At 38.1% G+C, this 14,887-nt stretch overlaps 1 protein-coding gene across 1 annotated transcript; it reads left to right on the top strand.

The window, feature by feature from the left end:
* Positions 1–3,894: 3,894 nt before the first annotated feature.
* Positions 3,895–14,561, top strand: LOC107562860 (afadin- and alpha-actinin-binding protein-like). Its single transcript, XM_016247601.1, has 11 exons — positions 3,895–4,056; positions 6,634–6,834; positions 7,600–7,710; positions 8,740–8,875; positions 9,040–9,115; positions 9,208–9,388; positions 11,305–11,452; positions 12,223–12,359; positions 13,330–13,500; positions 13,781–13,898; positions 14,039–14,561. The coding sequence occupies exons 1-11, from the start codon at positions 3,925–3,927 to the stop codon at positions 14,236–14,238; spliced, it is 1,611 nt and encodes a 536-aa protein (XP_016103087.1). The 5' UTR covers positions 3,895–3,924; the 3' UTR covers positions 14,239–14,561.
* The last annotated feature ends 326 nt before the right edge of the window (positions 14,562–14,887 follow it).

Here is a 14,887-nt window from a genome sequence, read left to right as displayed (position 1 = left end):
TTGACATACCACGATACGTATCATGGGTAGTGTATCGCAGTTTTTCGGTTCGGTTTGAAGTCCATAAATGCACTGCTCTATTCTATTCTATCCTATTCTATTCATGTTTATGTGCATGAGAATAAAATAGTACTGTTTGAGAATAAAGTTGTAATTTTACAGGAATACAGTCATAAACTTAAGACATTAAAGTCAGCATGTTACAGAAAAGACTTTTGAGCTATCGAGCAACAAATAAAATGTAAGGTGGGACATAAATGTATCCTTATTATATATTTAATCCATATAACGGCATCCCAGCCTTGTATATATCATAAGCCAAATGAGTTATATCATATTTTAAAAAACAGTAAATCCCTGCAATAATACAATTGATGTCACTATGCATAAAAATTCCAAATGAGGAAATGCATTACTGCAAATGCACTTTAAAACAAACAACAAACAAAGAGGTACTGGTAATTGTCCGGCCATGACATTATATATCCATTAATTTTACGGACATTTCCATTAACCCTAAAACACAACGCAATGAAAATACAGGTAAAACACCTGTAAAATATCAATACGGAAAATTACTTCATTGTGCCCTATTTTTAGGGATTTATTTTACAGTGTAGGAAAAGCCATTACAACATAGCTTGATATGTTTGAACAAGTCATTTACACAAACTACATCCCATGAATAAAGAAAAGCCAAAGACACACAAATAAAGTTCAGCATACCGATCAAAAAATGAAATGGAATCAGCAGTCCAAATCGAACAGAATTCAAACTTCGTCCACTAAACAAACAACAGCTCTCCGTCCTGAAACAAATGAAAGGAAAAACACAAAAACAGGGCCATGAAGTGCAGCCAGCCACTCTGAAGCAGGCAGAGCTTCAGGAGTTTTCAGTGGTCAGTCTCTGCCTCCATTCAAATAGCTAATGTTATTAACATGTCATATGCATGTGTTTTCTCATCACCACATTCGCATCCATTTACCACAGTACAATGTTTTTTTACAGACTATGGTGTGCACACATGAAAACATGACGTCAGCAGGAGATAACCAGTCACGTGCTGTAAAACATGGTATGTTATAGGTCATGGTTACACAGTAGTATTAAGGACACAACATTAAATACTTAAGAGCAAAGTGATTAATAAAACTAGGAATTAATATAATTTTAGAGAGAGAGATTATTTTGACTTATTATTATATTTGTGTTTATTTATTTAGTCGCGTATTCCATGTTTCGACCTTACACTCTAAAAATGCTGGGTAAAATATGGGCAAACCCAGCAATTGGGCTGTTTTGACCCAGCGGTTGGGTTACTACCCTGAAGGTAGGGTTAAACATTTAACCAAACCGCTGGGTCAAAACAACCCAATTGCTGGGTTTGTCTCTATTTTACCCAGCACTGGGTTGTATTTAACCCAGCATTTTTTAGAGTGTACAGAAGAAATACTTTAAGCAAATAAATGCATTAATAAATTACGAATGAATATAGGTTAAACAGATATAACATAATAAACAAATGTTACCAAATTCAAGTAAAGTGAGAAATCAGTCAAGTTGCTTTAAATATTTCATGCAGGTAGAGTGAACACCTGTTGCGTGTTGCACAGGTAGGAAGGACGATCCAGCCAATCACACGACGAGTGGGCTGGCCAATGAGAGTCGTGTTTGTTTATTTTGAAGAACTGAGGTGCTCTTCAAATCATCTGATGTCTCCTGCGCTTCAGGGCAGGTGCATGATACGCGCATGGCATCTCTCTCTCTCTCTTTAAACACGGATCAGTCTGAAAGACCTAATAATCAGTCTAATCCATGAGCATATGCTGATCTGCCTGCGTTCGGATCCGTGGCGCCGCGTCTGATGTAAGTGCACCGGTGTGACTGTGTTTATTAGCCGCTGTGATAACGTTGAAACTCCGGTCGTGTCTCTAATGCCGTGGAACAAACCGCATATAAAACCAAAAGCAAAGAAAAAATGGGTCACTGAAACCACATACTTAACATAGGTGTACAGATTGCTCACGGTTCAGTTCGGTATGTGCTATGCTCAGGCAAAAAAGGACTATGGTCAAAAAAAATAAAGAAAATGACAAATAATCAAACTAAATGCAACAGCACAAATACTGTAAATACAATAGAGCAAAGATACAAATAAATAAACTGTGTTTTTCAGGTGTTTAACAGTAATTTTCATGGGCACAGAAATTTAAAAGTAAACTAATGTAAAATAAATTAAAGACCAATCCTTGAAGAAGTCACAAAAGCTGTTCAGTCAAGAGAAGTGAGCGATTTCCTGGTCTTCTGTTGTTTAACTTTAAAAACACAGACAGCAGGAATAGACTGCTGTTCCTTTAAGACATCATTCACAGATCCAGTACTCCGATACGTCTTTCTCCACTGTTTCCATTCATTTCAGACATGACCAACGCTGTTTGCAAGGACACTCACAAAGACGGGCATGTTGACATACCACGATACGTATCATGGGTAGTGTATCGCAGTTTTTCGGTTCGGTTTGAATATCGTTACATCCTTAGATAGTCAGAAATGCTTTTTTAATAATAATGAACTTAAAGGGTTAGTTCACCCAAAAATGAAAATTAGGCTGCGTTTTTATTCACCCCCGAGGCATCCAAGGTGTATATGACTTTCTTCTTTCAGACGAACCCAGTCGGAGTTATATAAAAAAATGGTCTTTGATCTTTCAAGCTGTTTAATGCCACTCAGCGGTGTTGCATTGCTTCAGTCCAAAAGAACTTAAATAAAAATCGCCCATCCATAAAAAAAAAGTCTCACACGGCTCCGGGGGGTGAACAAAGGCCTTCTGTAGCGAATCGATGCTTTTTTTATAAGAAAAGTATCCATATTCAAAACGTAATAATCAGTTGTACACGGAAGCAGCTCCGGGCGGATGACGTATGAGGTCAGCGTTGTGCATGCGCCGGTGAGTCTCGTGAAAACCAACGTTTGTTAACAGAAGCAAAGGAGGCAAAGTTTCCTTACTTTAGCAAAGCAAAACCAGTCTCCTCTTGGCTTATATTGAAATCCTCTGACATGCTTCTTTACAAATCCTCGTTTTGTGTTTCTAATAAGTGACTGTTGTTTTGTTTTGAGCTCTCCGCTGCGTTTCTGCGTGCGTCACTTCTGAGCGGCACATGCGCAGCGCTGAACTCATACGTCATCCGCCCGGAGCTGCTTCTGTTTACAACAGTGAGCGCAAGCTACATTAAAGTGATTATTACGTTTTGAATATGGATATTTTTCTTACAAAAACGCATCGGTTCGCTACAGAAGGCCTTTGTTTACCCCCCGGAGCCGTGTGAGACACTTTTTTTTATGGATGGGCGATTTTTATTTAAGTTCTTTTGGACTGCAGCAATGCAACACCCGCTGACTGCAATGATAGAGCTTGAAAGATCAAAGACAATTTTTTTTATATAACTCCGACTGGATTCATCTGAAAGAAGAAAGTCATAAACACCTAGGATGCCTCGGGGTGAGTAAAACACAGCCTAATTTTCACTTTTGTGTGAACTAACCCTTTAACAAACTTTTTTTTTCTTATTAGAAAAAGGCCAGGTGTATACACAGTCATTTAAATATACATTATAAGAATGCAAACAGTGGAATCCCTCATCATCAGACCGTCTTGAAATGCTCTTAAAAACTTCTGACCATTTTCATATAGCTCATTGTCAAATATATAAATGCACCACGTAATGTTTTATTCAAAAATATTTATTTATTATTATTATTTTAATGCTTTTCCTCAACTGAAACTCTCCCAGGTTAGCTCTTTTGCACTTATGCGGCACCATGTTGGACATGTCTGGTTTCGACAGGCTTTAATAACAGGCTCTGCCTTTTCTTTTGTCTTCTGTACAGACACCAAAGAGCTTTCCAGTATTTCTGGGATCAGCATGTCCCCCTCCAGGCAAAACTCTCACCATTCGGTGCATTCCACCATGGCTCTGCCCAAAACCTCCTACAGCGGGTTAAGTGCGTTCTGCACCGAGGAGAACATATCGCAGTGCATCGCATATATCAATCAGGTACATTACAAGGGCAGTTTGAAAGTATTATTCTGATTATCTTTCGTCTGATGATTGGGATTGGTGATTGAAAAATAAAGAAATGACATGGATAGTCAAATTGCCTTCTTTGAGTAAAGGAGGAAAATCGGCCATCCATTCTGGTTCCGGTTAATGAGCCTGGGTCCTGGGGATCAGATGTTAAGTGGATTTTCCCCCCCTATTTCTCTTGCTCTAACCAGACCAAGTGCTGTGTATTTATCTGGTTGCATGTGAGGAATATCTGGATGAGATGTCTTTCTACTGCCGTATTAGGACTCTTGAGGAGTTGGGCAATAATCAGAGCAGCGCTCTTTCCAACAAGTATTCAGGAAATGTGTCCCTCTTTGGCTTAATTTCAACTTTTGAGTGTTGACATGTGTCATGATAAATTTAATGTAAATTCAGACACATTGTTTTCTATGAGTGTATGCACTCCGGTGGCACCACTCACTCTCAGCGGTGCGCAGCTGGAACTCATGAGGCTGTTCAAAATCCTGCCGTGCCACAGAGCACCACTCACACGTTTTCCATGAAATTATTATACGTGTCCCAAATTGCCATTAATGTACGTAATGACTTGACCTTAGGCTGGAAGATTGCATATTGTGCATTTTTTTTGTTGTGCTTTTAAGAAGTGTTGCCCCTATGGTGCATGCTGAACCCATTATATTGTGTCTGGCCATACACTCTTCCATTCTGGGACAGGTTTTACCTGCTGCTCAGCCACTAAAAGGTCCCATTTGGGAAGGCTTGCAACAGATAGAGGCACAGGATGTTTTGGTAAAGTCGTATCTCATGCACTGACTGGAGACATAGAAGGCTTTCTTCGATCTGATGATTACATTGCCCTCACATGAGCCTTAGTGACTCTCTTTCTCAGGCTTCAGTCGTAAAGTGCCTGATGCCTCTCTGGTCATTTGGCAGAATGACAACATCTGCTGAATGTCTCTTGTTGGGTTCTGCAAACCATATAAAAGAGGTGCGCTATCCAATTTTGGCACTACCCCACTCATTGCTCCCCACAGAAGCTCAGATTTTATGGCGGAAAATACACTCCCTGTTAGAGGAAAGGAGCTGTAGATAAAATGTTTCCTCCCAAGGGGGAGTCTGGTTTCCACATCCAGTATTATCTAGTGCTGAAAAAGGACGGCGGTTTGCGCCTTTGGGCAAAGTCTGTCAGGCGAGTTATGATAAATGTCTTGTGCAGTTTTTGAAAAACATCCAGTCTATTGCATATGGAAAGGTAATCGTCTCATGTGGCACATAAACTACCTGGAGGTGATGGTGTTTTATTTGAGTGTTTTAGACATTTCCATCCAGACTTTAGAGACTGTAATGTGGTCATCAGGATGGACAACATCAGTGGTCTGTTACATGAAACCGCTAGGGGGAATGCATTTATGCCCCATTCCTTTTTAGACCTTTGGACACTGAGGGCGGGCTTTGCATCTTTAGAGCATTGGTCTGATGTTGTTGCAGTCATTTTCTCCTCCATTCTTTGAGTCGCAGAAGAATGAGAGACCGCATATGCTTTGTCCTGTGAGGGTGATTAACGTTGACTGCATGAGCCAGTGGTGTAAATCTGATCAGCTGTTTGTGTGTTTTGGTGGCTGCAGCAAGGGTGTTGCCACTATGAAACAACGGATGTTGCATTTGGTGAAAAATGCGACTTGCGTGGGATATCTTCATCTCTCGGCATTCAAGCTCACTCTACTAGAGGTGTTGCTGCTTCTCAGACTTTATCTAAGGGTGCAACTTTAGAATATATTTGAGGTGGCGGGTTGGGCGTCTCACCGTTATAGGGGTCCAGACTGGACAATGCAAGTTCTCTGGCTTTTTACTAGCAGCGTTGGGGAAAGTTACTTTTAAAAGTAATGCATAACAATATTGCGTTACTCCCTAAAAAAGTAACTAATTGCGTTAGTTACTTTTTATGGAAAGTAATGTTACGTTACTTTTGCGTTACTTTTGGGATGGGCTTGCTTGTTTGTTTTTAATATAAAAAAGTTATATTTTTGGCAAATGTGAAAGCCCTTTCACACCAAAAGTGAAATGCAGGTTTGCATCATATACTGAGTTTGCATTTCACTGTTTTTATTCATTTCGAGGAATACTGAGTCTGTTTTTGTGCGAGTAAATGCATGTTCACATTTAGTCTAGAACTACAGTATCATCATGTTCACACAGCGCACACAAAGTAACTGGTATTGCTTATTTGAAAAATTCACTCATATTTCCTTGTAAATTAAAAAGTAATGCGTTACTTTACTAGTTACTTGGAAAAACGTAATCTACGTAACTCGGTACATTTAATGCATTAACCCAGCACTGTTTACTAGCATGCCAGTTTGCATTTAATGTTAATTTAACCAAAATTAAAGTTGTTGTCTTGACTGCTCCCGAGACATACTGTTAACCCTTCGATGAAAACACTGTTAAATCATGCACATTAAGTTACTTTACTATTAAACAAAAATACTGTATATATAAATATCTAACACAAAACATAATTGCATAAGTTGTTTGTAATGAGATGTTTCTCTTGGTTCTCCTCAGGAGGTGTGTTCGCTGGGCTTGACTGGAGTGAGTTTAGAGTCTAAATCAGGCAATCTGAGCGCTGTGCCTGTTTTGAACCTGCTCTATGAAGTACTGCAGCTGCAGAGGAGAGCTCAGCGAGCCCTACATGAGCTGGAGACGCAGCAGCTGATGAACGGCAGTGACCTCGAGCATCTGCAGCACAGCAACTGTAGACTCAAAGTACTCTGCTTTCTACATTACTCCATACAAAAACGAAAAAAAAAAGGGATTTGTCATTTCCAGGACTGGGAAAGTGATGGAAATTATTCAGATTGAAGGTTTCTGTAGTGAATATGATTTTTTAAAGCTGTGCCGGTTTTGAACCTGCTCTATGAAGTACTGCAGCTGCAGAGGAGAGCTCAGCGAGCCCTACATGAGCTGGAGACGCAGCAGCTGATGAACGGCAGTGACCTCGAGCATCTGCAGCACAGCAACTGTAGACTCAAAGTACTCTGCTTTCTACATTACTCCATACAAAAAGGAAAAAAAAAAGGGATTTGTCATTTCCAGGACTGGGAAAGTGATGGAAATTATTCAGATTGAAGGTTTCTGTAGTGAATATGATTTTTTTTTAAAAATTTTTTAATGATTTTGATTATCTTTGAGTTAATTTTTTTAATGCCTTTTAACCAGATTTCACAAACATAGTTTTGATGTCTTGTTTATGGTGACTTCATTTTAAATGGTAGAAAATGTTACAAAAATATACACATTTGTGACAGTTTCAGTTGCAGGCTGGAGTTTAACCTTTTAATAGTTTGTTGATAGAATTATTTCTTTTTTATTTATCTTTTTTTTTTTTCTTGACCAGGAACACATGTTACATGTAAACATTTGCTAATCTATTTTGTGATGCTCAGTTTAAATATTTAATAGTGAAATAAGAGAAAACTGTTAGCAGCTAGGATACTCTTAATTTCTTCTGCTATTGTGTAATTGTCTCAGGATCAGCTGGAGCACACCAGGAGAGAGAACTCAGGCCTGCATGAGGGTGAGCGACAGCTACAGCTGAAGATCAAAACCTTACACAACTGCCTCAAGTCTGAGAAAGAGGAAGTAAGAGAAACTCTGTTCATGACCGCTGCACCTCATCATGTTGCCGTATATTTGCTAGTGTACTTGGTCCAGCATTTTCTTTCAACTAAACTACAATTTTGTTTCACAGACACTAAGTTTGAAATGTAAAATGCAAAATAGCAATGTATTTCCCACCATATGTGCCCACTGTGCCTATGTGTAACCTGGCTGACCTAAAATGAGCCCTGTGTCACAGTGGAAGCACTGTCTGTCCCATACAGCACCCCCTACTCGCCACTCCCTTAAAGGGACGGTTCACCCAAACATGAACATTTGCTGGTAATTTACTCACCCTCAGGCCTTCCAAGAAGTAGGTGACTTTTTGTTTCTTCCTCAGTAGAACAGTAAAGATTTTTAGCGGAAACCATGGTCCTACCGTAATTTTAAGAGTAAAAAAAAACATATCAGACAGCACAAAATTAATACCTGTGACTCCTGCCGATATATTGAGGTCTTATGAAGCGAAGCAATCAGACTGTGCAAGAAACTGAACTTTATTTACAGCATTATTACCTGTAATCCAGAGCCTCAGGTAAACATTCCAGAGTCTTACATTTTATGTATAATATGCTTTTTTTGACTCTCAAAGTGACGGCAGCCCTTGACTTGCTTTTTCAGCTATACGGAGCACGATTTCAGCTATACATTTTCTTACTGTTATACTGACGAAAAAGAGTCCTCTACATTTTGGATGGCCTGAGAGTGAGTAAATTAACAGCAAACATTTTTTTTGGAGGGGTCAACTATCCCTTTAACACGTAATCATTATTGGACGCAGTGATCACAAGTGTTTAAAAGACATGTTTGAGATGCACAAATCCGACCACATAGATATTCAGAGTAGTTTATTTTGTAAAGCAAGTTCTTTGGTGATCTCTTGTTTGGTTGGTTAATTTATTCATTTGAAAACCTTTGTTTATATTTTTTAAGACTTCAGTGTACTGTGTATATATACCTTCCATAATAATCATACAGCACCCTCACTACTGTGTAATAACCATGATGCAGGTACAGAAACTGCAGAGCATCATCTCTAGCCGTGCCTCGCAGTACAACCACGACACCAAGCGTAAAGAGAGAGACTGCACCAAACTGAAGGAACGTCTCAACCAGCTGCTCATGGACAAGAGAGACAAGAAACTCTGTGAGCGCTGTTTTAGGAGAACAGAAATCTATCCGTTTCACTATTTAATTATTTTTATTTCCTTTTTAGACTGCACAAAATAAACAATGTGTGTTATCCAGAATGATTTGAACAGTCTATCCAAGGTTACAGTCTTCCTGTCTTCTCTGTTTTCGTGTGTTCAGCCATTGAAATATCAAACTATGTGGGAAGGTCAGATGGCAAGAGAGGCCTTTGGAAGACGAGCAAGATGGAGGCCAGGTAACCTCCAGTGCTTATGTGGGGCTTTGACATGACTCCTATTTCTCTTAGTGAAACACAGTGCTGTAAAACAGTTGCTCTTGTGTTGTCAGACATGAGGGCGAGATGTACAGGGCTCTGCTGAGTGATTATGAGACGCGGCAGAGATCTCTGATGATGGAGAACTCTGAGCTTAAAAAAGTGTTGCAGCACATGAAGAAAGACATGATCGCCATTCTGAGCCCAAAGAAACCCTGCGTCCAACCAGAGCCAGCAGATGATAGCCTCGAGCAGGTCTGAATTCTGCTCACATACTCTTTTTTTTTTTTTAACAGTGATGTGTTGTTAAAAGTTGTAAATTGTTTAACAAAAGGCACCCTGTGTTAATGTACAGTACTTGTCAAATGTTTGGAAACATTGCCATTTTTAAATGTTTTTACTAAAGTCTCTTTTGCTCACCAAGGCTGCATTTATGTGCTCAAAAACACAGTACATACACTAATATTGTCAAACAGTATTGCAATTTAAAATAACTTTTTTCTATGTGAATATACGTATAGTAAAACGTAATGTATTTCTGTGATGCGCAGCTGTATTTTCAGCATCATTACTCCAGTCTTCAGTGTCACATGATCTTCAGAAATCAGTATAATATGCTGATTTGCTGCTCAAGAAACATTTCTGATTATTATCAATGTTGAAAACAGTTGTGCTGCTTTTAATATTTATGCTGAAACCATGACATACTACCATTCAAATGTTTGTGTGTGCGAGTGTTTTTAATAGAAATTAATGCTTTTATTTATGCATTAAATTGATCAAAAGTGACGGTAAAAACATATTTAATGTTACAAAAGATTCTATTTCAAATAAATTCTGTTCTTTTGAACTGGATGTTGACAATTCAGCTTTGCATCACAGGATTAAATTACATTTTGACATATATTCAAATAGAAAACACTTATAATAATATCACACAGTATTACTCGTTTTACTGTATTTCTGATCAAACAAATGCAGCCTTTGTGAGCAGAAGAGACTTCATAATCATAATGTTTCCAAACTTTTGTCTTTCTCCACCTCTGAAACCATTTTCCTTTTCGGCTAATTAGACATTTTTAGACTACTTTTGTGCTTTAGACAATGCAGAAAATGTCTTTGTAAAATTTTGCCAGTAGAGTATTTATTTATTGGTGGGGAAATAGTGTTCTCGACATCATGTCCTTCCAAACCCATACAACATTTGTTCATCTTCAAGAAACAAATTAAGACATTTAACAAAAACTTGAGAGGTTTCTGTCTCTCCACTGAAAATCCATTCCACCAAAGCAAAACGTTCATAGAGAGATTGTAGAAGTAATCCAAATGAATCAAGACGTCTTCTAAAGAAACTCCTTCACTTTATATGATGAATAGATTTAATTTAGGCTCAGATTTCAAGCATACAGTTAAGCTTCTGTTTACCATATTTGTGCCCTATGTATGTGTATTGAACACGTATGTGACCCTGGAGCACAAAACCAGTCATAAGGGTCAAGTTTTCGAAATTGAGGTTTCTACATCATCTGAAAGCTGAATAAATAAGCTCTCTGTTGATGTATGGTTTGTTAGAAACTGACAATATTTGGCCGAGATCTGGCCAAATATTGTTGGCCATCGAAATCTGGAATCTGAGGGTGCAAAAAAATCTAAATATTGAGAAAATCATCTTTAAAGTTGTCCAAATGAAGGTCTTGGCAATGCATATTACTAACCAAAAATTAAGTTTTGATATATTTACGGTAGGAAATGTACAAAATATCTTCATGGAACATGATCTTTACTTAATATCCTAATGATTTTTGTCATAAAAGAAAAATGTATAATTGTGACCCATACAATGTATTGTTGGCTATTGCTACAAATATCCCCCAGCGACTTAACACTGCTTTTGTGCTCCAGGGTCACATTGTTCATATTTATATAAAAAAAATTAAAATCGGTTCATCAAATGAAGTAAATGTATCTCTTCAGAGGCTCGATTCATTTGGATCACTTCTGTAGTCTCTTTATGAATGTTTTGTTTGCGGTGGAATGGAAATCTCTCCGTTTCATTAGAAGTGTCTTCATTTGTTTTAAAGATGCATCAAAGTCTTGTGGGTTTGTAATGAAATGAGGGCGAGTAATCGACAGTATTTGAGTTCTGGGGTGAACTATCCCTGCATCATCAGGCTGGCTCTGAGGGTGAGGAGGAGACTGGTGACTGCAGCAGAGACAGTCTGGAGCAGTCGTGTGAACAGGCCCGCGAACAGCTCATCAACAGCATCCGCCTGCAGTGGAGGAAGCTCAAGAGCCACATGGAGAGACTCGACAGCCAAGGTACAACGTGTGACCTGCTTTGATTCTTAAAGAGCTCACAAAATGCATTTTCAGATCTTTGGCGGTGAGCTTATGAAGTGAGCATCAAAAAATTTCAACATTTGTAGAAATGACCAGTCTTAATTTTCTGTCTGTCACAGACACGTAATTTCAAGGGTAATACCTCTTTATATATATATGTGTGTGTGTGTGTGTGTGTATATATATGTTTGAGCATAAGTCAGATTAAAATGAACCGATTGCCCCCGTAGACAAAATACTCGGCACTGCTGTTTTCAATACAAGATATTGAGGAAAACCAGCAGCATTGTGAGGAGAGTTGAGAAAAGAATCCATTGTGAAATGACACGAACATTCTCATTCTATTGCTCAGGCACTTTGTTAAAAACAAACTTCAGCCATGCTTTTTTAATAGTTTAATATTGACGTTATATAACATTTAATTTTCATTTGATTAAAAGATTAAGTCAGTTGTTAATGTTTCATGCCGTCATTTGATTACACAACACAGAATGTAGAAAGCATAGAGAAAAAAAAAAACATTTCATTTGATCGATTATTAAAATTTAATTAAACCAAATAAATGGAATCCAGAAAAAAGGGAATTTAAAAAAATGTTCATAGGGCCCTAGTAAATATACAGTTACGCTTTGCTCTTCTTTGCTTTTCGGTTAACTATTGCTCTTGTTCTTGCAAACCGTAGTGATGTCGAATTTAAGACGAAAAAGTTCTGGAGTCTTTTGTAATGAATGTCACTGGTTGTGCTGCAGCGTCGCTGGTGGCGTGTCAGGAGCGCGAGGGAGATGAGATGATGTCCAGGAAGGAGCACGAGGTCGAGATGCAGCGGATGAGACTGGAGTTACAGCAGTGTAAAGAGTTCATCCACATGCAGCAGCAGCTTCTACAGGTGAACGTCTGTACACCAAACACTGAAGGACAGCATACTTAGCTCGTCTGCATTCCACTCCATCTTACAGTAACATTACTTCCAGTATCAGATTTTGTCAGTGGACCCAAACAGGCTGTCAGTGTATTGTCTCATATTATGGATCCTTTGCATATGAATATATCTAATTCGGTGTCTCTGGTCCAAGGCATAAACTGGGCTAAAACCTAGATCATATGTGACCCTGGACCACAAAACCAGTCAATAAGGGTCAATTTTTAAAAAATTCCATTGATGTATGGTTTGTTATGATAGGACAATATTTGGCCGAGATGCAACTATTTGAAAATCTGGAATCTGAGGGTGCAAAAAAATCAAAATATTGAGAAAATCATCTTTAAAGTTGTCCAAATGAAGTTCCTAGCAATGCATATTACTAATCAAAAATTAAATTTTGATATATTTACGGTAGGAAATTTACTAAATATCTTCATGGAACATGATCTTTACGTAATATCCTAATGATTTTTGGCATAAAAGAAAAATCAATAATTTTGACCCATACAATGTATTGTTGGCTATTGCTACAAATATCCCCCAGCGACTTAACACTGCTTTTGTGCTCCAGGGTCACATATAGTGTGTTTGCACTTGGTCTTATAAAGTCTACAGCTGCCCTTTCACAAATTAAAGCCTGAAATGGTCTTAAATTGGAGCAGAAAGTTTTAAATTCATAGTCATGTGATTAAATTTAGCATGCACTGCAAAAAGATTCGTTGTCTGTATTTTTGTCTTGGTTTTTCAATACAAATATCTAAACATGCTTAAATTTAGATGAATTTCACATTTGTAAGTGCTACTAATACAATTCATTGTGTTCTTCTCAAAACATCTACAATTAGAGGACATATTGATGCATTGTTCCCTTTGATTGATTTATTCCTTGAACTTTCTTGAATTGGTCTGAAAGTCTTGTGTGTGTTTGCAGCAGCAGCTGAGTTCACCGTGTGATGACGAGACGGCGGCTCTGCTGAACGACTGCTACACGCTGGAGGAGAAAGAGCGGCTCAAAGAGGAGTGGAGGCTCTTCAGTGAGCAGAAGAGGAACTTTGAGCGAGAGAGGAAGAACTTCACTGAAGCTGCTATTCGTCTGGGACACGAGGTACTACTGAATACATACAGATACCTCTATTACAATCAAAACATTAAAGGGAGGGCATGAATTGAGAAATCACACTTTCCTTGAAAGGTTTCGAGAAACTCGTATGTGGCATGGAAATAAGTTGCATTCACTGACACTATCAAAACACACCAACCAAAATAAACGCTAAATAAATCATGGTCAATGAATTTGGCCACTTCAACACTTTGTTTTTGGTTGCAGAAATTTTGGTGCATCATTACACTGTTTTTAAACTTCTGTTTGTTTCTTGCCTCTTTAGAGAAAAGCGTTTGAAGAAGATCGAGCTGCATGGCTGAAGACCCAGTTTTTGAACATGACTCCATTTGTAGACCGTAAAAGACCTGCATTGTCTGAACCTCACAGTGCATTAGCAGCCAGTGAGTCACGTCTGACACCTCATCACTGGTGACCAATTGATCGATTCTGTGAATGAGGGAGATCTACGGTTTCAAATGCAACGCATTTCTGTTTGTGAGACTCTTCATTTATTTTGTAGTTGACGTTTGCATATCTCTAGGTACAGAACCCGAGGCCAAACTGCAGTCCACTCCACCGCTCGTGACCTATTCTGTGTTCTCCATGCCTAAAGCTGCTCCGGTGAAGATGCCCTCCACTGCTGACCTCTACCGCACGCTACACCTCATCCCAGAGAGCAGGTACTCTCACGGGCCACAAATCATTCTCAACAATGGAAATTCTGTCATGCATTTCCCTTAAATCATTCCAAACCTTCATGCAGTTGTCAGACTCCAAAAATGAGGACAAACACACTAAAAGCTCCATGAATATAGTCCACAAGACTGCTGCACTACACTCAGTCTTTTGAAGCCAAAGCACTTGCAGAGTGGGTATGAAGACCGCAAGTTGAACTTTTGATTACCCAACGGGACATTTATTAGCATGCTTTGCCCTTTAAAATAAACTTTTGAATGCGTTCAGTAGTTCTGTTGTAATAACACAATTTATTTGTGGCGCTTCCAGTTAAGTGATAAAAAGCAGTGTGTGCAAATGTGACAAAATACAAAATCTCTCCCCCAGTGTTATTTTAGTATCTTTGAGAGGCTATTATAGTTTTTATTAACATTTACATATTTTTTTTATGTTTTCTTATTTCATTATAATTTAAAGTTTTAGTAATTTTGTTGTATTTTTGTCATTTTATGATTATTATTATTATTTAAAAGTCTATGTAGTTTTTATAAATTTTCTGTTTCAGTATTAGTATTTTTGCAAGAAAACAAGAAATGTTGCCTTGACAATTAGCTGAAATAAAGCAAATTAATGTTTTTTTTTTTTTTTTTTTTTTTTTTTTTTTTTTTTTTTTTTTTTTTTTTCAGTTATTGTTTTTTTTATTTTAATTTCAAAA

This window comes from Sinocyclocheilus grahami, unplaced genomic scaffold (genome assembly GCF_001515645.1).
Source record: "Sinocyclocheilus grahami isolate Dianchi unplaced genomic scaffold, SAMN03320097.WGS_v1.1 scaffold844.1, whole genome shotgun sequence".
Taxonomy (NCBI): domain Eukaryota; kingdom Metazoa; phylum Chordata; class Actinopteri; order Cypriniformes; family Cyprinidae; genus Sinocyclocheilus; species Sinocyclocheilus grahami.
This window is presented reverse-complemented; position numbering and strand designations above follow the sequence as displayed.